Source organism: Populus trichocarpa, chromosome 12, assembly GCF_000002775.5.
Source record: "Populus trichocarpa isolate Nisqually-1 chromosome 12, P.trichocarpa_v4.1, whole genome shotgun sequence".
NCBI lineage: Eukaryota > Viridiplantae > Streptophyta > Magnoliopsida > Malpighiales > Salicaceae > Populus > Populus trichocarpa.
The window spans coordinates 13,454,671-13,478,352 of record NC_037296.2 but is presented as its reverse complement, the minus strand read 5'-3'; the positions used below and the strand labels follow the sequence as shown (position 1 = coordinate 13,478,352).

Genomic DNA, 23,682 nt, shown 5'->3' with positions numbered 1-23,682 from the left:
AAGCCCTCTGGAACCACTGGAACAGTGGCAGGCGCGTTCCCCAACGCGCCACCGCTGCTGGCGGCGCGTGAACCGCTGGCACAAGCCAAGAGATGGGCAGATCCGGGACGATTTCTCTTCCTCTCCCCTTCTGCAACGATGTTGTCCTGCAAAGTAATCCAAAAAACGCAACAAAGCAAATTGATTTCAGTCTTGTTCTTTGTTTTTCAATCGGCTTCATTTTTCCAGATCTTCTCCACTTCTCTTCAGATCCGCTCCTTTTCCCTGCCTCATCTCTTCTCTGTCTCATGGATTTCATCTCCTTCTCCTCTGCTTCGAGCGGCGCTGCTGGCCGATGGTGGATCCGTGGCCGGGCAGGAACGGTGCTGCTGGCCGATGGTGGATCCGTGGCCGGGCAGGAACGGCGCTGCTAGCTGACGGTGTGGAGGCTGTCTGATGGTTGCTGCCGCTGGAGGCTGTTCGACCGGGCTTGGATTGCTGGCGATGGCTTCGGCAACACTGGAGCTGACGGGGGCGCTGAGGAAGAAAACGGAGAGGAGACCTGGCTCGGTCTGTGATGGAGGCCGAAACTGCCGGCGATAGGGGAGAGTGAAGGGGCTGGTCTTCGGATGTGGTGGTCGGCTGCTGTGGGAAGGAGATGGGTGTGTGGGGGCTCTGTTGTCGAGAGGGAGAAGGAAGGCCCGTGGGAAAGCTGGAGAGGCTAGAGAGGGAAGAAGAAACCGAAGGGAAAACTTGGGGAAAGGGGAGCAGCGGCTTGTGTGAAGGAAAATGGAGTGGGAGCCGCTGCTGGAAAAATGAATGGGGTTTTGTGTTGTTGGCTGGCCAAGGAGAAGAAAATGGGGGAACCGACTGGAAAATGAAAGGAAATGAAGCGCCGGTTGGAGTGGTGCAGCAGGCTGTGAAAGGGGAAGAAAATTCTCCAACCGGGGGGGGGGGCGGCGGCTCTAGAGAAAAAGATGGGTTTAGGGTTAGGTTTTTTTGTATTTTTTCCTGATATTGTCAAAATTGCCCCCCTCTCACAAAATCAGTATAGCATGGTATTTATAGGAAAAATTTTGCTAGGTTTTCAAACTAGTCCCTCAACCTTTCCTTTCTTCTCTTTTCCTCTTTTTTTTTATAAATTTTGATTTTTCTTATTTTTTTGTATTTTTGAAAGCGAGCAATATCAACGTCGACTCAATGAAGAAAATCAATGATTTTAAAAATAACACGTTAAAAGTTGAACGCGTTCCAAATGTCTTTGAAAATTTAAATTCTTTTGAGACGATGCTAAAAATGCTAAAAACGATGCAAATGTATTAAAAATATATTTTTTTTGGATTTTCAATGTTTTTCGCTATTTTTGGATTTTTTTGAAAATTTATCAAAACATGGGTCAAAAATTGGGTAGCAACAAAGACCACCAGCATGGATGCAAGACTATGAAAGTGGGCAAGGTCTCTCCGAGGAAGAAGCCTCAAACATTGCTTATTTGGCTTTGTCCGTTGATAGTGATCCTATATTCTTTGAAGATGCAGTAAAGAATGTGAAATGGAGGCAAGCTATGAACTCATAAATTGAGGCAATAGAAAGAAATAATACATGGGAACTTACAGAGTTACCAATTGGTAGCAAAGTTATTGGTGTAAAGTGGGTTTACAAGACAAAACTCAATGAGAAAGGAGAAGTAGATAAGTACAAGGCGCGACTCGTTGCAAAAGGGTACAATCAAAAGTATGGAGTAGACTATATATGCTGAGGTATTTGCACCAGTGGCTAGGCTAGACACCATTCGAGTTGTGATTTCGCTTGCTGTTCAGAAGGGTTGGATGATCTATCAACTAGACGTCAAGTCTGCTTTTCTAAATGGAGAATTGAATGAAGAAGTGTTTGTCACCCAACCTTCTGGCTATGAGAAAACAAGACATGAATACAAAGTGTACAAACTTAAGAAAGCCTTGTATGGTCTTAAACAAGCTCCTAGAGCTTAGTACAGCCGTATAAAGACTTATTTCTCAAATGAAGGTTTCACGAAGTGTCCCTATGAACATACTTTGTTCATCAAAATGACGGACAGAGGTAAAGTTTTATTTGTTTGTCTTTACGTTGATGACCTCATATTTATTGGAAATGATGAAGCTATGTTCAAAGATTTCAAACAGTCTATATTATTGAATTTGAGATGACTGATTTTGGAAAGATGAAGTATTTTCTTGGTATTGAGGTGTTGCAAAGACCAAATGATGTCTTCATTGGACAACAAAAATACGCACAGGAGGTGCTTGACAGGTTCAAAATGGATCAATGTAATCCAGTGAATAATCCAGTAGTTCCTGGGCATAAACTCAGCAAGGACGAAGATGGAGTAAAGGTTGACAGTACACTCTACAAACAAATAGTTGGAAGTCTTACGTATCTGACTCCTACACGTCCTGATATGACATTCATTGTGAGTTTGATCAGTAGATACATAGAGCATCCCATTGAGATGCATCTACAGGCAGCAAAGAGAGTCTTGCGGTATGTGAAGGGAACTATTGGCTTCGGGGTGTTTTACAAGAAGGGAGGAAATCATGAGCTTCTAGGATACACAGATAGTGATTACACAGGTGATCAAAATGAAAGAAAGAGCACTTCGCGGTATATGTTTCTGATGAGTTCAGGTGCTGTGTCCTGGTCTTCGAAGAAACAACCATTAATGGTCACCCTTTCCACCACTGAGGCTGAGTTTATTTCTGCAACATATAGTTCTTGTCAAGTTGTCTGGTTAAGGAGAATTTTAAAGGAACTGTGCCATGATCAATGCAAAGCTACAGTGGTATATTATGACAACGTATCAACCATCAAGCTCTCAAAGAACCCAGTTCTGCATGGTAGTAGCAAGCACATTGATGTCCGCTTCCACTTTCTTCATGATCTTACAAAGGAGGGAATTGTGGAGTTGGTTCAGTGCTCAACTCATGAGCAAATTGCATATATTCTTACAAAGCCTTTGAAGCTTGACGTTCTCTTAAAGCTGTAAGGTATGCTGGGCGTTTGTTCTTATCCAGCAGTAAACTGAATGATAATGGTATTCAGTTTAAGGGAGGATGTTAAAGTTGTTAGGATTTTTTTGTTTTCAGATTCCTTGTTTTTAGATTCACTTGCATAGTTGTTCCTGTTATGAAGAAACAAGTATTGTTGCACGTTCAAATTAAAAATCTAGTTAACTACCATGATTGCAGGTGCTGTAAAATCATGGGTTGTTGAGTTTTTCATTCAGTTATTTTGTAAGGCTTTAAAAGGCCATTGTTATCTTTGAATTATCAAGTATTCTCTGCAAAACAAGTGTCCATCAAACTCTCTTTTACTCTGTTTTTCTTGTAGATTTTCTGGTTCCAACACTACCTGCCATTAATGAATTTTTAGAACTCATTCTAATTGATATGAAAAGAATTTAGTTTTGGAACAAAAGAATGAAATTAATGATTCTTTGTCTAATTCTCACTCGCAGGTGAGGTTTAAAATAACTGATATTATAAATCATTACACATATTTGGTTATTGTGAATCATAAGCTCTTTATTATGTTAATTTGAGATGTTTAGAGGACGGCGCAACATTCGAAAAGCAAAGTGCTCTATTTGCTTTGGCAATTGCTGACATTGTAATGATAAACATGTGAGTTTTGTATGTTCGTAATTAATTTCAATATTTTTGAGTGTTTTTCATTTTTGAAAAACGAAGTGTTTAGAATTTTGTTGGATTTTACAGTTGTTTTAGATTTTAATTGGATGATCTCATTTCATGAAAAAAAAAAAAAGACCATCTAAAATTTTGTTTTTTTTTAATCTAAAAATAAAAAACAATATCAATTTAAATAAATATTAAAAAATTTATTTAAAGTTAATCCAACTAAATAACATTAATCTTGACCAGATGAGCTAGTCACAAATTAACCCTTTAAATATGTTTTTGAATAAATCAAGGTAGTTTTAAAATAGTTAAAAAAAAGGACCCATCAATAATCCTAATTGCTACAAGTGTTTTTTCTATTATTATTATTATTATTAATATAAATATTTGGGTCAATTTACGTATATGTTAATTAATTTTATTTTAAATTATTGTATACAGGTGGTGCCATGAGATTGGTCGAGAACATGCGGACCCCTTTTGAAAACAGTTTTTGAGGTACTCTAGCCATTTGTCTTTGGTCAATACGCAGCCTCGAGCCTATAATAATATAATATAACCAGTAAAATCAAAGATTTTTTTTTTTAATAAAATAGACTTAATAAATTAGTCTCTCAAATAATATGCAGGCCATGGCTCGTCTCTTTCACGCCCGCAAAACAACCCTGCTGTTTGTTCTCCGTGACCACACAAAGGTTCCATTCCTAGACTGATAAGAGATTGGAATATAGAAGATTATTATTTTATAAATAGAGAGATTTTTCTGAATAAAAAACTATTTTTCGTAACCTGCAACATCACAATTCGCATGTGATAAATATTTCTAACATATACTGATGAAGCTATGTCTCTAATTCTGAGTAGACTCCACTTGGAACGTCTAGAACGTAGTCTGAGGGAAGATATTGAGTAGGTACGCTGTTGTGCACATAATCTCCTTAGTCATTATATATGAAATAATTGTTGTGATTAATTCTCTGCAAAACAATTTCTCATAATCTTTCCTCTGGTAAATATATAATTATACAGATATGGGCTGAGATTCTTATAAAGGGACTCCTCTGGGTGATTTTTTTAATGTAGGTTGATTCCTTCGATCCCTTAACGTATGCTTCTATATATATATATATATGCGCTTTACTAATTTCTTTTATTTTCAATTGCCATAAAACTCAAGCCACTTTTAGTTAACCATGAAATGAAGGAGGGGATCAAATTAATTCCAAAACTAAATATATATTTTTAATGAGTTAATATAAAGTCATTAATTCTTTAGGTATCAACTAATAATTTAAAATTTTAATTTAATATGGTTTTTTGAGATGATATTATTTCGTAAGTTTCATTTATTAACTTAAATTTCTTGATTGGTATAGTTTTTCGACCGGTGCTAATTCTTTGTAGCTTTGTCTTTGTGTTCTTATTATTAATATAAAATAATGAAAGTGGAGGACGTCACTGCTTTGCCTAGCTATGAATTAGAGGAGGAGAAGTTTAAAGATAAGGTAAATTAATTGTTTTCAACTGATGGATCGTGTTTTTCTAGTATTTTAGGCTTTAGCTTTGTTTCTGTTTTACCAAATAAATCAGAATTCACAGCCATTGGTATCATGAATTGTTTTACCAAATAAATTAGAATTCACAGCCATTGTTTCTGTTTCAGCCATTGGTTTTTTTATATATATAATATTATGTAAATCTAATGTCTAATTAAGTAGAGATCGATTCGTATGACGAGTTAAAGAGAGAACTATTAGATTATTACATATATCTAGTGATCATGTATTTTGCTTGAATTATATACGCAAAGCAACTGCATGCCTTAATTAGATTTTGTGATAAATTACAATAATAATAATAATAATATAATGGTTATTATCACTCCATAATCTGTTAATCAGACTTTATAATCTATTTTTATTATTCAGATAGACCAAAATTCCCCAATTATTATTTTTATAAATGATGATAATTAGATTTTTCACAAAAAAAAAATGATATTAAATTTCGGCATTACATTTATATATAGAAATATATAAAAATTTAAAGTCTTGTTTGGTTAATTAAAATATTTTTATTTTATCTTTTTAAAACAATTCCAATCACCAAATTTAATTAGAATTTTATGCTTTTGGGTTACCTAGTTGTGCTATTATTATTGTTATTATTGACCAAAATCCCTTACGTGATGTATTTTACAGGTTCATCGGCTAAGGCAGCGGTTCTTCCATTCTATCTCTCCGGGAGGTCTTGCTGGTGATAAGAAGGATGTCCAACCTGCTTCAGGGTTTCCCCTTCGTGCAGAACAGATATGGAAAACCATAAAGGAGAACAAGGATCTGGATCTTCCTGCTATGGAGGTTTATTTATATATTGATCACTTCTTTTGCGAAAAATTTATTAGATTTTCCTGTGTGATTGTATTTCTCAATTTTATTTATTAGGTGATGATTGCCACTTTTCGATGTGAACAAATTACCAAGGAGACGCTCAGTCGTTTGAAATCTGATAAGGTATTTCTTTCTTCTTCCAAAAGTTACTGCGCTACCTTGATCTAAGAAACATATCATTCGATATACAATTGATTTCATACAGACTTGGTTGGCATTGAGAAAAGCTGTTAAGGCAGTCAGGGAAAGTCTTAACAGTTTATGTAGTAAACAAATATAAAAAAATAACTATTTTGTATTGTTATAAGAACTTCTTAATGCATATGCAAATTTTGTACTTTTATTTATTTTAAATTCATTAAGGGATTAAAATAAAAAATATATTTCTATTTTTTATTACAAAAAATCATATTTAAGTTTTATAATATTTTGGATAAAAAATAAATATATTTTAGCATGAAAAAAAAAATAAGAAAAGAGAAATTTAGGGGGAAGGGGTGGTAGGCGTGGCTTAAACGCTCATAATTTTTTTTATTTGTTTTTTTAATAAAACTAGGTATACAACGCATTGTCAAAATCGGCTCAATACATTAGCTAATTGTGGCGATTCCATGAGCTTTTCTATCTTCCTCTCTTTTTTTTAACATATAATTGTTAAACTCCACCTATAAACCAACTTAGAAAAGGATATGGGTGAAAAGGTTCCAGTCATCAGTCGTTCCTGGTGATCAAGTTTCTGGTCTGTTATGTAGGTTCTACACCCAGCTTATGTTGACATGCTGCGACACCTACATTATAGCGCACTTGAAAGTTTTAGGAACAAGTTACACCTACATTGTCGATGACCTTGAGGGTGAAACTGTCGATAAGAGTTCCGATTTCCAGAATGCTAGTGACACCGCTAATGACAGTGCCGGTGAGCTTGAAGGTGACACTTTTGATGACCTTGACGATGACCTTGAAGGTGACACTTCTGATGACCATGCCGATGATAATGACCTAGTTGATAACAATATCGAGAATGCCAATGATAGTGCCGATAACCTTGTAGATGATTGTGCCGATGACACCGTTGACGACTGTGACAATGAATAATATATTTTATGATTCGTATGCCATATGCATTTGGCCATGTTTACTGTACAAGAAAGAAACTATGTTTTGTGATTTATTTTATTGCAGACTATTTTTTTATTTCATGTGATTCAGAATAATTTACTGATATGTGTAATTCTATTTTTTTCCTCAATGAAGCTAAAAAAACAATTCCAACATCCTAGTAGTAAAGGATAGCAAACCACAATGTAAAAATAGTTATACAAGATTAATTTCTCCTTTACCTATAATTTATTTATTTAAAACAAATTCCTAATAGTTATAAACTCCAAAAGCTTTTAAAAACATCACCATAATTGCTTCAACAATGAAGATTTCAAAGAATTAGTATTGCTTGATCAATTACAATAAAGCAATGTTCAATAAATTACCTAAAATCAATGTTCAATAAATTACTTGAATTTTGTAAGAGGTAAATGGTGAAAGCATAACATAACCAATATTTTTTCCTTGTGTTCTCTTTTACTTTTCCGCAACCATGCGTCCATAACTAGAAGACTTGGTACTACAAACCCAACCACCAACTTTTAAGCCCCTCAAACAAGTGGATAATATATTTGTAAAGATATTTGTCATAATTCAATTTTTAACACCACAAATTCACTAAAAAAATAAAAATAAATGAAAAATAATTTGAAGTTTGTTTCAAATCAACACAAATTGAAAGTCTTAAGGACTAATCAGAATGAGATTAAGTTTGAAAGTCAATTTTGATAGAAATTAAAAGAATTGATAAGTTTTGAGATATAATTAAACTTTGATTTAGTTAATTAATGCAATCAGGAGTTTAATTAAAGAAATATCAAAGTTCAGGGTCAATTTGAGTTAAAATTGCAATAGATTAAATTCCAGGGACCAAAGTGACTAGGCGCCGAAATCCAGGGGTCTAATTACAATTCGAACCAGGGGCTTGATTAAAACAAGTCAACTTCGAGGACCAAATGGAAAAGGAGCCCCCCAGCCTAGAAACGGCGCCGTTTCATTACCATTCATCGTCTTTTTCCTCTGCGAACAGAGGAAACTGCCTGTGAGAAAAAAATTCAAAATGCCACCCATGACGGGCGGCTCAAACGTAGCAAACGCGGACCGATGTGGTCTACCAAGTGTCCCAAGCCAATCATGCTGCCCCTCCAAATACACAGCCAGAGTCTGGGTCAAAATCCACCACCAACAGTCCAGCCGCGGCGGGAATGTTGGTGTCCGAGTCCGGGCAGAACACCAACACCCCAAGCCACGCTTATCCTCATCCTGAAAGGGAAGAGACGGCGGCAGATGAACCACCAGAAGTCCAGCCCTATAAAAAGCAGGGGGGAGAACCAGACGAGAGGAGACCAGGAGAACAAGGGAGGCAGAACCAAAAACAGAGATGGCTCGAGAGGAACAGGGGACTTCAACTTCCCCTCACCTAGTTAATCCCATCAACCAGAGGAAAAAGGAAAAGAAAAAAACGCAAGAGAAAGAGACCGAGAGAGAGAGAGAACAAAAAAAAAAAAAAAAGACGATACAGAGATAAAAGCCAGAAAGAAAATAAAAAGAAAAGAGAGGAAGGGAGGAGAGGACTGGGTCTGGAGAAAGCAAAACGTAAAGACCAAGAAGAGAAGACGAGGAGCAGAGAGCTGCATTTTAATTACTCCCCTTCTGTAGCAAGCGAAAGAAAGGAGCTGTGTCTTGGCCAGCCTGTACGGCTGGGCTAGACCCAGCCCAGTTAAAAAACAAAGAGTTGGATCTGGGCTTTAGACCCATTCAGCACAAATTATGTTTGCTAAGAGTATGTTTGGTAAAACACACCCTTATATTTTTCCATGTAGTTGGAAATTTTTTCAAATAATGAGATGTGAGATATTTGTTCTTTATACAATAAATTCCATGAAAAATTTTAATTAGTCGTCGCGATATCCGGGTGTAACAATATCAATACCATCTGTTGATCTTGTTGTTCGTTTTCTTTAGTGGGAGAGAGGGAAAGGCTGAGGGAAGACTTCTCATTACTGATAAATTAACTAGGAGTAGGAAAAGATATTATAAGAGGTGTTGATGAGGTTGAGGCCCTCAATTATGAGAGAAAAAAAAAATGAAGAAGCAAGCTTGAGGCCGAAAGGGAGAGGGCATTAGGTGTTCTACGGGGTGGCTGTCTATTTTGAGATTGAGGAGTTTTTTTATTCCTAATTTAAAATGGTGCCATTTAAAAAAAATAGTTACGTCTCACCTAGGTTTCATTAGGTCATCTGGAAATGAGGTCAAGCAAATGGATAATTGGAGTTTGATTGAATGAATTTTCTAGGGGTTTTTTGATGAATAGTCCAGGCCTAGAGCCAAATAGGTCAGATCACCTAGGTTCCGAGTCAACCAAACATGTCATCTGAGTTTGATTGAAAAAACTTTTTAGAGGTTTTTTTGGTTAACCCGAACCAGTCTGAGACCTAGGTTAACCCACAAGCTAGTCTAGGTTTTATAATGATGTAACTAACACTTACACTTTGACAATTTTAAGAACTCCAATTTCATTATGTTTCATATATTCTTCCAAAAAGTGTTGTGTTAGACAAATCAACATTATTTGTAAAGGTTGTCAATTTTATTTCGTTTCATCTTGAATGTTTGATATATCTTGTACTAGTTAAAAAAACAAAATAACTCGGAATAAATTTCATCTCACTTAGGATCTTGGTCTATTCTGAATTTTTTGGTCAAATTCCGGCCTAAACATTCCAATTTTGTTCTAACCATTTTGTTATGTAAATAATTTTTTAGTTTTTCTAAACCTATGTTTTTTCCCTAACTTCATTATGCAACACATGGTTTATTGGATATTGAACTTTTATAATTTGTTGTGGTTTGCTTTTTTGGTAGTTATATTAGTCTTATGACCTACACTATGGGTTCAATGAGTTAACTTAGTTATCTCAATTTTTTTTTTATCTATTTTTAAATGATATATTTTTTTCAATTTCATTATTCAACATCCCGAACATTTGCTTGATTATGGATTATGTTTTCTTATTTTTTTCAATATATTTTCTATAAAATTACCTTATTTTCATGATCTAGATCATGAGTCTTGCGAGTTAATATGTGTAAACTTAAATTGTTTTATTGTTTCTCTTTTTAGATGAATTTTTTTTCAATTTTATCATTTAATAATGAGTTTATTAAAATTAAATTTCACAATTTATTTTATTTAGGGTTATTATCGTTCAATTACAAGTAAAACTAACTATAAATTATAATTTACCCCAAGTATTATGGGTCAATTACAAGTAGCACTAGGAGCACTAAATTTTTTACGCCTAATATAAGAAAAGCACTGAGTTAAGACATTAAACTTGGCTATGTTATGTTACCCCTTTAACACAAAAAAACTAACAAAAAATTATATTTATGAAAAAAACCATGTCAAATTTCCAATAAACATAATAAAAGAAAACATCAATTTGATCGTACATCCATTTACTTGTTCTCAATTACATTTTCAATTTATAGATTTTTTCAACTTAATTAATAAAAAATATTTCTTGCATTTCTCAATTGTATCGTTTAATTAATTTCTTTTAATAGTTTTAATCTTATACGCATAATTTATACAATTAAAACTACATGGATTAAAGAAAATTTGAAAAAAATATTGATGAACATTAATAGAAAGACCTGATTGAGAATTGATTTAAACATTTGGGATCAAATTGATTAATTTATGGATTTGGGACTCAGTTGAGAGTGAGTATATAGGTTTAGTCCTAAATTGAGTTTTATTATTATTATTATTATTATTATTATTATTATTAGTGGGGTAAAAACTCAAAAGCAAAAAAGCAAACAACTTATTATTATTATTATCCTGCCACTTTACTTGCATATTATCGTGATTATTTTTATTATTTTTAAAGTAAGTAAAGCAAACCACTTTACTTACTTTAAACATTTTTATTATTTTTATAATGATTTGTTTTTAAAAATCTTTTATTAATGTTTTGAACAAACATAATTGATTTAATTCGTTGTTGTTAATTGTTTTTTTTCTTTTCTCCTTGTAAGCTTTTCGTAATATCTACTACGTACTACTTTTTTTTTTCTCTTGAAATAGATACTTAAAATAAAAAATGAAATAAATTGATAAAGAACATGAAACAAATCATGTTAAGTGTGTGAATTTAAAAACATAAGAACTAATTAGTTTGTTTTTGAAACTAGAGGGATTATTTAACTCATTAGTCAAAACTAGCGAGACTAATTTATAGTTTACTATTATCTTGCTGGGGAGGGAACTCGAAAGCAAAAAAGCAAACAACTTCTTCGAGTAGAAGTAGACTCATGAAGACTTACTTTAATAGGGACACTTTACTTTTGCTTTAAGATTCCTCCGCAGCCCAGAAACACAAACACAGGAAGGAAGACACTTCAAGAGTTGTTGTTATTGTGGTTGAGTTAGATCGTTAATGCAAATGGAGCAAGGCATGCAGCTGATTGATGGAAATGGCAAGTTCAACGTGGATGGACTCAAAGACTTCATGACAGCCACCGAGTTCGCTCAGTCCGGTCTCTCCTATGCTATTGTTGCCATCATTGGCTCACAGAGTAGCGGTAAGCAAGTGTTCAACTTCTTAACTTCGTGTTGATTTATTAATCATTTCTTAATAGTCATTGATTTTAATGAAGTTGGTAGTGATAACTTTTTACTTAATTAATCTTGAACAGGGAAAAGTACCCTAATGAATCAGACCTTCCATACCAATTTCGAGGAGATGGATGCATACAATGGAAGGTTTGATTTTATTTTATTTTTAGTTGAGAATTTGTATATTTTACTGTTCTTGTTGGCTTGTTGCTTTGTATACATGAAAGAGGAAGATAATGTAGTTATATACGTTTCAGAGGCCAAACAACCAAGGGCATTTGGATTGCAAAGTGTAGTGATATTGACCCTTTTTCGATTGCCATGGATTTCGAGGGAACCGACAGCAATCAAAGAGGCGAGGTAACTCATAGATCTTTCTATTACTTTAGCTTTGCTTTGTTAATTGAGAGGGGTTTTATGGTTACATTGTATTCTTTTCAACTTCTGTGACATACAAATCGTTGATTACTGAATGGTTTCATTATTTTTGGTTGCATTACTTCATGGCTTCAATCTGCGAGTGTGATGCTTATACAAGTTTGGCACTGCGAATGTGTTCTTTTTTCAGGATGACACAGCGTTTGAGAAACAAAGCACCCTATTTGCCTTGGCAATCGCTGACGTTGTTTTGATAAACATGTGAGTTTTGTATGTTCATCATTATAATATTTGAATGCCTTTTCTGCCTGGGAAGTTTGATAAATGTCCACAACTGGGTATGACTCTGTCTAGCCGAAATTAAAAAAGAAAAGAAAAAACTCATGATGTAGCCTTCCATAGTCGGTAGGCAGCCCAGTAATTTTTTCTGTCGAATGATTTTGTGTTGAGTATCATATGCAGGTGGTACAAAGACATTGGTCTGGAAAATGCAGCCAGCAGACCCCTTTTAAAAACAGTTTTCCAGGTACTTGAAAGCAATTTGCATTAACTTAAGTGACCAATTTCCAAACTTCTTTAGATAGTCAAGTTTGAACTGTCTCACATTTAATTGCATTTGATTTGTTAACTGTGTTTTTCTTAACCTTAGGTAAGCCTGAGCCTCTGATTCCATATTCACATCAAACTTACCCCATTTTATCAAAACTGTTTATTAGCTGCATTCATTTAGCTCAGTGTGTAATATTGAGTATTTCACCCAACATAATTTGATGCTGATATGTGATAATCTATTATTTCTTGTATTCAGGTCATGAAGCGTTTATTCAAGCCCCGCAAAAAAACACTACTGTTCGTTCTACGTGATCACTCAAAGGTATGGACTTGTGCCCATAAGTTTCCTGAGACAAGATTCCATGCACCTTGCGCTCCATTCTTTGAATGCATCTTCAACGCTGAATCTCTGTCCCTTTTCTGATTGTCTGTGTAGACTCCACTTGAATATTTAAAGACTGCTCTCTTAGAAGATATTGAGAAGGTACTTTTGTTCATACTTCTTATTCTCTGTTTATGCATTTCTCTTTTTGGATCAATTATTTCTCTTCTTATTCTCCAGCATTTTCTGAGGTCATAATTTCTGCAGATTTGGGCTGCAGTTGCTGAGCCTGAGACTCTCAGTAGTGCTCCTCTCAGAGAGTTTTTTAATGTATGAAAAATCACCTCCATCTCCTTCCTGATTCCATTGGCATATATGCTTCATATGTTGCCTTTTTGTTCAAGTTTCATGAACTTAATATGCTTCTAATTATTGATATGAAGGTGGAGATCACTGCTTTGCCTTACTATGAATTCCAAAAGGAGAAATTTAAAGAGCAGGTAGCTTTTCCACTAAGAAAGCAGTTTGTCAATCCTCAAAACTTTTGTCCTGAGTTCTTCTAGATTGTGCTGCTGCGTGTTTTCTAGAATTGATGTCTGGAATGATTTGTAGCTTTGCATATGCTTACCAAATAATTGGAATTCACAATCATTGGCCTTTGTACCAAGGGACAGAACAGCAGCATATTCCTGTATTAGAGTTGAATTACAAAATAAAATTGAGAGTTATGTTACTTTGAAAGCCTGGTGCCTATGATTTCTCTTTCTCTTACTCTCTATTCCTTCTTCTCGCTAGGCACTAGTCTCAGCTTTGATTTTACCTCCAAATTCTTCTAGACACACTGGTAACAAAATAATTCCAAGTCTGCATAAATGCCAAACCCTGAACCTAATTCTCCAACCCAAGCTTACCAAAAACCCTTTATGGGGCAAATATTCTTAAATACCCTACATCAATGCATTCAAGTCTCTTAGGAAATGTTTGGTGGGAGTGACAGTCTGTGTTTCGTTTCCGAGAATACGTCTTCAATTCATGTGGTTAGTGTAGAAGTTAACTCTGGAGTCCATAATTAACCAATAATTATTTTTTATGCACGTTAAACTTGTTAATCATGCATCGCACATTGGTGCTTAGCTTTGACTGGAGAGTGTTTAATAGTCATTAGGAGTGTATCATGTAAGAATGAAAAAATGAGCATTACATCCTGTGATAAGATAATTTTATGGATCTGTGCATGTGGGAGCAATTAGGACAGCAATTATCAAGTGAGAAATCCAGTATCTGTAATTCGTAACTCCATTTTTCTGATAGCATTGACATTTACAGGTTGCCCAACTGAGGCAGCGGTTTGTCCATTCCATTTATCCAGGAGGTCTTGTTGGTGACAGGGAGGAAGTTGAACCTGCTTCAGGATTTCCTCTTCGTGCAGAAGAGATTTGGAAAATAATAAAAGACAACAGGGATTTAGATCTTCCTGCTGTCAAGGTTTCTTAAACGCCATATTCCTGTGTAAATATAAACCATCAGGTTTCATATTTAAATATACTTCTCATCTTGTTTATCAGGTCATGGTTGCCACTGTTCGATGTGAAGAGATTGCTGGTGAGAAGCTCAAATGCTTTACAACCGACGAGGTACTTTATTGAATTTATTTTCTAATTTCTTTCTTTTAAAGTTCACCGACTTCATTTAATATCAGTTAGTACTAAATTTATTTCTTACAGGATTGGTTGGAAATGAAGGAAGCTGTTCAAGCTGGTCCAGTATCAGGGTTTGGAGGAGCTGTCAGTTCTATTTTGGAAACCTATCTTTCAGAGTAAGTATACATCATGGTGTAAATTCTATATGATGACGTGTTCACGTTGTGTTGTGTTTTTTATGATGTCATTATCCCACATTGGTTAGGATACGAGAGCCTTGGTTGTTTATATGACACCAAGAACATCACTTTCGTTTTGAGGTGCCTTTCAAAGAACAAAACTCACTGAAAACCATGTAGGATACTATCTCCTAATGGCCCTACCATGCTGCGCATATAAATGGACACACATCATCACTTTTGTTCCAAGATTCTTCAATTTTAATACTTCTTCCGTCAGTTGATCCGTTAACTAATGCTTGTCTGTCTCAAAACGAAGACTGGAAACTTTGAATTATGATCAATTTATAGTTATACTTTGTTTCGTGAAGTAAATGATTCCTATTAATTAAATTATCCATTACTTCTTGTTCAACTTGATTTGGAATCTCTTATTTTGCATTTTTTTTCCCAATAGATATGACAGGGAGGTAGAGTATTTTGATCAAGAAGTACGAAATGAAAAACGGCGACAGTTGTTGTCAAATGCGTTGATGGTAAGGCCTTAGCATGTATATTTCCTCCTTTTAAGTTCTTAAGCTCCCTGGTTGTGTCAAATGTGTTGATTTTTTAGCTTTTTTTTTTTTTTTTCCAAACGTGATTACATTTAAATTTGTAGATTTGACTTGCTTTTTTTCTTTTTTTGCGCGGGTGTTTTTGTATTTATATGTTTCTTATACTGATCAACTCAAATGTGCCAATATATTATGTAGGAGGTACGCGATGCCTATGATACCATGTTGATGCATTTGTATTCGAACACGGTTAAAAATTTTAAAACTAGGCTGCAACAGTCACAGAATGAAGGACAAGAGTATGTTGGTGATATTCATCTCTATTCCCAATCTTGCATGGTCGAGTTTGATCAAGGATGTGAAGGTATTTAGACTCCAAACACTGAACATATTATTTTTTATTTGCTTTTTTAAAAATCCAATACAGTTTTCTTATATGCATAAAACTATATAAAGGATTCTTTTCGGACTTCATAGTTACTAAAGCAACTCCTCTTTCAATTGTTTTATCATTATATTCTTTTCTTGATTATAATGTTGAGGTACCCTCTGGATGCTATTGTTATCAAGTATTTTTACCATCAACACATTTGACTGTGTTAAACTGTCAATCTTTCATTTGTCTCGAGGGTCTGATTAAATTTCTTAGATACTGCTATTTAGCCTTCTGTTTGATGAATTGTGAACTTTTATGTTTCTCCTCGGCATGCTCCTGTAATGGAAACTAGCGGCACTCAATGGGCAAGTAATATGACTGCAGAGATAGTTTAAACCAGAAGAAAAACTTCATATCTAACTGATATGCATGAGTTATCAAACTCCCAAAAGAGCCATGAATATTTGTTTTATTCTCTCATGATACAACGATATAAAATCTTGTATCCGCTCTATCACTAGAATCAATGAAGGTATACAGGTAGTCAACATTCTCAGGATGTGTTCCTCCACCTCCTCTTCTTAGTTGACCACTTGCATTTTATACTCGTGCAAATCTCAAGTTGTTACAATTTTCACTCTAAAAGTGATGCAGGCGAAAGTTAATAGAACAATAATAGCACAGAAAACATAAAAATCTTAATGAGCAAAAAGGGTCGCAAATATAAATCCTAATTTCACAATTTTATTCTTTAAAAATTAGCTGCTTTCTCAATAAATTTACAAGTCCTTAGTATAAGCTAGGAAAACCTATATCTACCAGGAAACAATCTATTGTCAGAAAACATTAGGAAAACTAAAACAAAATCCAAAATAATAACGATAAATCTAGAAAATCCGGGGAAAAAATCAAAATTGTTCCAAGTAGTAATTTATGAGCCTAATTCTAAAAAATTCAACGATTCAATAAGCGGTAGAGTAGCTTTCTGTAGAAATACTGTCTATAGAATCTCCTAAAAAAACTTAAGCTCGATTCAATAGTCAAATATTCTGTTATCTCAGTTTTAAGATGGTAACCTAGTCTACCATAACTAGGTTTTTTCTCTTATGTTAAGCCATCTACATAGTGACTATGTTAGATCTTCATCTAGCAGTGTCAAGTCCTCACTTGAATGCTCAGAACCTTCACTTGAATGCTCAGAACTTTCGGTTTGTATAACCCGGCTGCATCAAGAAGATTAATGCTAGTTTAATGGATACTTCATTGAACAAAGCGATTGGCTGAGATAAACAGAATAAAAAATAACTTAGTGGACAAAATGTAACACAGTGACTAAAACTTTTTAAGATGTTGCTATTATATCTCATCCTTTTATGATTAAAATTGTGTTCATATGATTGGTGAGCATCTTTCATCTACTAACTCAGTTTCATAGATTTGACAAGTTACCTTCAATATTGTGCTCTTTCAGATGCTGCCATTCAACAGAGTGAGTGGAATGCTTCAAAATTCCGCGAAAAACTTATTTGTGATATGTTGTCAGAAATGATGGCAAAGTACGAGGTATTTCCTTCACTGATATCACAATCCGTTAGCGTTCTTGGTTCTATGTATGTCACTCTACTTAATCAAATTATCAAATCTTGTTATGTTACTCCTGCATAGAAACAAATAACGCATGCGCTTGCCAAAAGAGTAGAATCTTTATTGGAATCTGGTGAAAGAGATACATGGGCATCAATAAGAAATCTTTTTGAGGGCAACACTGAGGCTGCTGTATCAGAGTTTTCAGATGCTGCTGTTAGTTTCAATTTGAACAGTTCTGAAATCGACACTAGATCGCAACATTTGAGGGAGCATGCCAGAAATTTATTGGAGATGAAGGCAAGAGAAGCAGCAGATGCAGGGGGAGTTCTGATGCGCATGAAGGATAGGTACATTACTTCATTGTAGCTGTCTTTTATTTCAATTTTATTTTTTTATTAAATCTTTTGAGCTTATTCCAGGTTTTCAAAGGATTTCAATCATGATGAAAACTCAATTTCATGGTATAATTTGACTACGGAAAGAAACCTCGATAAAATTGAAAGGGACGCTCTCTCTGCGGTAATATTGCCTACATTTTGTTAACTAATGGCTGCTGGGATGCTTATGGTTAAACTTTGAGTTACCTCTGAATGTCTCCCAATTATTTTGTTATAGTCTTTGAGAATACTATCAATCATTGCGGCCATCCGCTTTGATGGAATGCCTGATCAGATTGAGAATGTACTCTATTCCTCTCTTATGGATAAAACTGTTCCTGATCAATCTTTGCCAAATATGTTCATGGGAGCTACACTGGACCCCCTTGCCTTGGACACATGGGAAGAGGTAACAGTTGGTGAATGCGTGTTAAGTTATATTTATGCACGCTTATTGGTATGCAAATGTAATGCATTTAGTTTTACACGTCTCTGTGTCAAACTGGTTTCACATAATAATCAAATATGAGCAGGTTTCTCCAGAAGCTACCACTCTACTTAAACCAGAGGACTGCAAATCATTGTGGATGAATTTCATAAAAGAGATAGAGCCTATGGTGACCGGAGCTAGATCCCTTCAGGTATATTTTACTCTGGCACATTACATGTTCATTTGGTAATTTGATTGCATTCACAATATCTGTTTGAATGTATTTTTTACTAAAAACAAAAACTTTAAACTCAATTTATTAGAACATTCTCGGTTTATCATATGCCATCTTCAATTTATATACCAATTGAAGTTCCTATACTTCTAAACTTAAGCACTAAAACCAAGAAAATACTTTAAGCCGATTAAAGTTTTTATGACTAGAAATTTATGCATCACTCGAAAGGTAATACTTGGTGTTTCCTTCAGGATGGTCGCAGGAGAACTCGAAGCTATGCTGCTGTTGCTGCTGCGGCTGCGGCTGCGGGGGTGGGGGCTGTGGTGGCCGGGCCTGCTGCAGTGGTAAATACAGCGGTTGCGATCTTCTTGAGATCGTGGTGGCTGTGACAGCAGTAATAATGACAAATCCACGCTTGGACAGTTTATATTAATTGTGTGTTCAACGATCCAAGCAACATGTTATGGTGAATCTGATGAAAGAAGTTTGTTTGTAATTTGATAAGCCGTACTAGTAATAATATCATCAGTTTCTACAAATAGTAATCGAGTAATCTTTAATATGATATTTTCGGTAAATAATTAATCTCTAACTTTCGGTAAAGATGCATGTGAACTTGTCCTCAAAAGGCAAGCAGAAGTTGGTGCACGGACTGCTACAAAGTACCATAAAGTGTTAGCTTTTGAGACATTAATTAATGGAGCCATACTGTTTGGACATGTGTCGACCTAATCTCCTTTATGCATGGTATCGTTTATCAACATTAATCCTTTCTCCCAAGTTAGGAAAACTAATTAAAAAGAAAAAAAAAAGGCCAATAAATCCATGATCATCAGAAAGAACGAACAATTTCGAAGGTTACTTGGCTTCCATCTACAGCTATTTTTCAGAGTATTTTAGACCTTGATCGGTCAAAATCATCTAAAAAGGGCCAATAAATCTCATGATTATATTTTCTAACGGAAAAGGATGCATAATTTTATATGATTTCTAATGATAATTTAACATATCAACAATATATTTACCAATAATATTTTCACAGTTATCTCTAATCAAATCAAACATATTATTATTTATAGTGCATATACTAATGATTTGAACTTGTAAATATCTTTTTTTTTATTATCTCTATCAGTTTTAATGTTAGTAATATAATAATGAAGGAATGTTTCTCATTATTATTATCATTATCATACTTATAAATATCTTTTTTTATTATTATCTCTATCAGTTTTGTATAGCTCGGCCTTGTCTTCAAAGGGTTCTTACACATGCTACTCTTTAATCATTTTTACTAATTTTTATCTCCCACAATCATTAGAACATTGCCCTACCTCATCATATTCAAAGTAGTTAAACACCATTGGCTTTTTCCATATTTAAAGTAGATAAAAGCATATTTTCTACACGTATCCATCTTTGCAAAATACGCATATGATAATGTCAGCCCATTTGCTAGAACCCACATAAGCCTTATCCAAGGAAAATAACCCAATGGAAAAAAACGCAGAGGCTTGATGGATGCAGAAGAAGGAAGGTTCGGTGTTCTTTAATTTGTTTTAGAAAGGAGGATTCGTCTATTGATTTACTAGTTTTGCACCCTGCCATGAAAGATAATCTAGCTTACATATATTTCCAGGAGTCAAACAACCCAAGGCATTTGGATGGCGAAGGGTACTGGTATCGAGCCTTTCACAATTGCCTTTCACAAGCGTTAATTTAAGTAGAGTTTCAATTGTAATAATTAATGTTTAAATTAAAATTCAATGAAATCATTCTTTAACTTCTGTTTATATCAACAATATTATTTGAAATGAATGATAAGTGTGAAATTAATTTCATATATTATACTTACACTGCGATTTGAAAAGAAGAGAAAAAATTATGATGTTCTCATGACGGCGCAACATTCGAAAAGCAAAGTGCTCTATTTGCTTTGGCAATTGCTGACATTGTAATGATAAACATGTGAGTTTTGTTTGTTCATCATTAATTTCAATTTATTTGAATATATTCTTTTTATGCATCTTAGTTCATGAGCAAGTGAATTTTATCTGATTTTAATGTTGTTTTAGATTTTAATTGGATGATCTCATTTCTCTCAACATTTAAAATAAAAACTTGAATTTGTTTACGCCCACCTAGCAAAACTTTATTAAATAATATGGTCGTTAAAGGATTTGAATTTTTGAAAATTTGATTAATGAGGTTACGGTACCAAATTAAATAACTATGAATTAAAAATAATAATAATAATAATAATAAATGAGGTATCATTTTATATACGTTTAATTGATCCATAATTTGATTTTTACAAATATGAATCTTTGGGATCTCTAGGTTTTTGTCATTCATTAAGCCAATGCATAACTTGATCAAATCCACTGCTTATATGGAGAATCGAGGCATTGAATTTTCAATTGAACCAACCAACCATAAAACTCAAATTGATTCCTCTGGTAAATAATTCTACAGATATGGGCTGAGATTGCTAAGCCCGATGCTCATAATTATACAAAATGGTGGAAAGAATCTATAATATAATAAGGTAAAGGATAGTTCTTTTAGTACTAATTCTCTCTTATAATAACTGTTAAATAAAATCTTAGTGTAAATAAAAATTCTCTATTAAAAAAATATTTATGTTAGACTAGTAAATTTTAGTGTCAGTATGAAATTCTTTATATAAAAAAGATTTGTGTTAGACTAATTAGCTCTCCTTGTTGGCTTAGTTAGTTAGAATTTTTACTGGATTATGGAAGTTAGAGTTTGTAATTTTTCTATAAATATAAAAGCAAATGCATTCATAATTTTTACAAGTGTTTGATTACTTGAAAAGTTCAAATATTTGTGTGTTTAATTTTCAATAATTGGTATGGAAACTTAGGTTTGCCAATAAATTTGAACCCTACATATTAAAATATCACAAAAATTTTAAAATATTATTATATGTCTGGAACTACAAGTGTTAAGTTATAAAAACAGTATTTGAAGTTCAGATTGTTAACATTAAATTTAGCATATAGTTTTGAAATTCAAAGTTCTCTTAATTCAAACAAGCATGAAAGAGCCTGAAATAATTGGTGACTACAGTGGGAGTCTCATATTTGTTTCTTTAAAACTATAGCACTAAGAAGATCAAAATTACTAGAAAATCCAGAAGAAAGAAAATATTTGGTGGATGTTCTTGTTGAAAATGAAATATAGAATCAATCATTTCAAGGGTAGCAGTAGAAAATAAAAAAGAGAAACTCAGGTTTTTGAGTGTAGAAGAGAGATATACACTCTTTGAACAAATGATGGAAGAAGCTAACAAAATAATTGAAGAAAAACATAGGCTTCTTTTCGAAGAAATTAAAGAAAGACAAACAAAATATGAAAATGATTAATTAAATATCATCATAAAGGGATTGTGGTAATGAATGAGAGATCTACCATGACACTATAGAGCCAAAAATTTGAGAGAGAGATAATGGTGAAAGAAGTCTAGAACACGAAGTAGGAAAATTTCAAAACTTAAATAAGAAATCTTATAAAGGAATGATTAAGGAATTAGAAGATGTTAATTCAAAATTGAATGTCAAAATAAAGAAACGAAATGATGAAATAATCTTTGATTTTAATCATATTATGATGGAAATAGTGAATAATATTTCAAAACAAGTGGCAGTCAAAGTCAAGAATCACTTAGATGAATAAAAAGAAATGAATCGAACTTTAGAAAAAAAGATCCTAAACAAAATGTAAAAGAATTAGGTTAGCCAAAACAATACAATGTAAAAATAGTTATTTGAGATTAATTTCTCATTCACCCATAATTTTTTTAATTAAAACAAATTCCCAATAGTTACAAACTCTAAGAGGTTTTAAAAACACCATGATAATTGCTTCAACAATGAAAATTTCAGAGAATCAGTACGCATGATCGATTATAATAAAGCAATGTTCAATAAATTACCTGAATTTTGCAAGAGATAAATGGTGAAAGCATAACATAACTAATATTTTCTCCTTGTGTTCTCTTTCACTTTTCCGCAACCATGAGACCATAACTAAAAGACTGGGTACTACAAACCCGACCCAACCACCAATTTTTAAACCCCTCATACCAATGGATGATATATTTGTAAAGATATTTGTCATAATTCAATTTTTAACAACATAAATTCACTAAAAAATTAAAAATGAATGAAGAATAATTTGAAGTTTGGTTCAAGTCAACACAAATTAAAAGTTTTAAGGACTAATCAGAATGGGATTAAGTTTGGAAGTCAATTTTGATAGAAATTGAAAAAATTGATAAGTTTGGAGATATAATTAAACTTTGATTTAGTTAATTAATGCAATCAGGGGTTTAATTGAAGAAATATCAAAGTTCAAGGTCAATTTGAGTCAAAATTGCAATAGTTTAAATTCCAGGGACCAAAGTGACTAGGCGCCGAAATCCAGCGGTCTAATTACAATTTGGACCAGGGGCTTAATTAAAACAAGTCAACTTCGAGGACCAAATGGAAAAAGAGCCGCCCAGCCTAGAAACGGCGCCGTTTCATTCCCATTCATCGTCTTCTTCCTCTGCCAACAGAGGAAGCTGCCTGTGAGAAAAAAATTCAAAATGCCACCCATGACGGGCGGCTCAAACGTAGCAAACGCGGACCGATGTGGTCTAACAAGTGTCCCAAGCGAATCGTGCTGCCCCTCCAAATACACAGCCAGAGTCCGGGTCAAAATCCACCACCAACAGTCCAATCGTGGCGGGACTGTTGGTGTCCGAGTCCGGGCAGAACACCAACACCCCAAGCCACGCTTATCCCCATCCTGAAAGGGAAGATACGGTGGCAGATGAACCACCAGAAGTCCAGCCTATACAAAGCAGGGGGGAGAACCAGACGAGAGGAGACCAGGAGAACAAGGGAGGCAGAACCGAAAACAGAGATGGCTCGAGAGGAACAGGGGACTTCAACTTCCCCTCACCTAGTTAATCCCATCAACCAGAGGAAAAAGGAAAAGAAAAAAAACGCATGAGAAAGAGACCGAGAGAGAGAGAGAACGAAAAAAAAAACAGAGACGATACAGGGATAAAAACCAGAAAGAAAATAAAACGAAAAGAGAGAGGAAGGGAGGAGAGGACTGGGTCTTGAGAAAGCAAGACGTAAAGACCAAGAAGAGAAGACGAGGAGCAGAGAGGGAGTCCGAGGAGTGCTTCATCCAGCACCTGCATTTTGCCGCTCCCTGCATTTTAATTACTCCCCTTTTGTAGCAAGCGTGTGTGAACACTTCA

The 23,682-nt window shown here is 34.3% G+C and overlaps 1 protein-coding gene across 28 annotated transcripts in view; it reads left to right on the top strand.

Annotated features, from left to right (window-relative positions):
- Positions 1–23,682, top strand: part of LOC18103868 (protein ROOT HAIR DEFECTIVE 3 homolog 2) — a 207,976-nt gene that overhangs the window by 112,231 nt on the left and 72,063 nt on the right. For 14 of the 28 annotated variants that reach the window (XR_008056948.1, XR_008056947.1, XM_052445889.1 and 11 more), the window contains exon 18: positions 14,589–14,657. Coding sequence is in view for 26 of the 28 variants with exons in the window: in XM_052445889.1 (XP_052301849.1) it covers positions 14,589–14,657 (69 nt within the window). In the remaining 2 variants the exon portion in view is untranslated. Of the gene's footprint in view, positions 1–14,588; positions 14,658–14,747; positions 14,840–15,299; positions 15,379–15,594; positions 15,761–17,243; positions 17,336–17,437; positions 17,707–17,778; positions 17,879–17,974; positions 18,146–18,269; positions 18,378–18,655; positions 18,944–23,682 lie in introns of those variants that run through there. The other 14 variants (XM_052445911.1, XM_052445900.1, XM_052445906.1 and 11 more) reach the window with 13 other exon arrangements.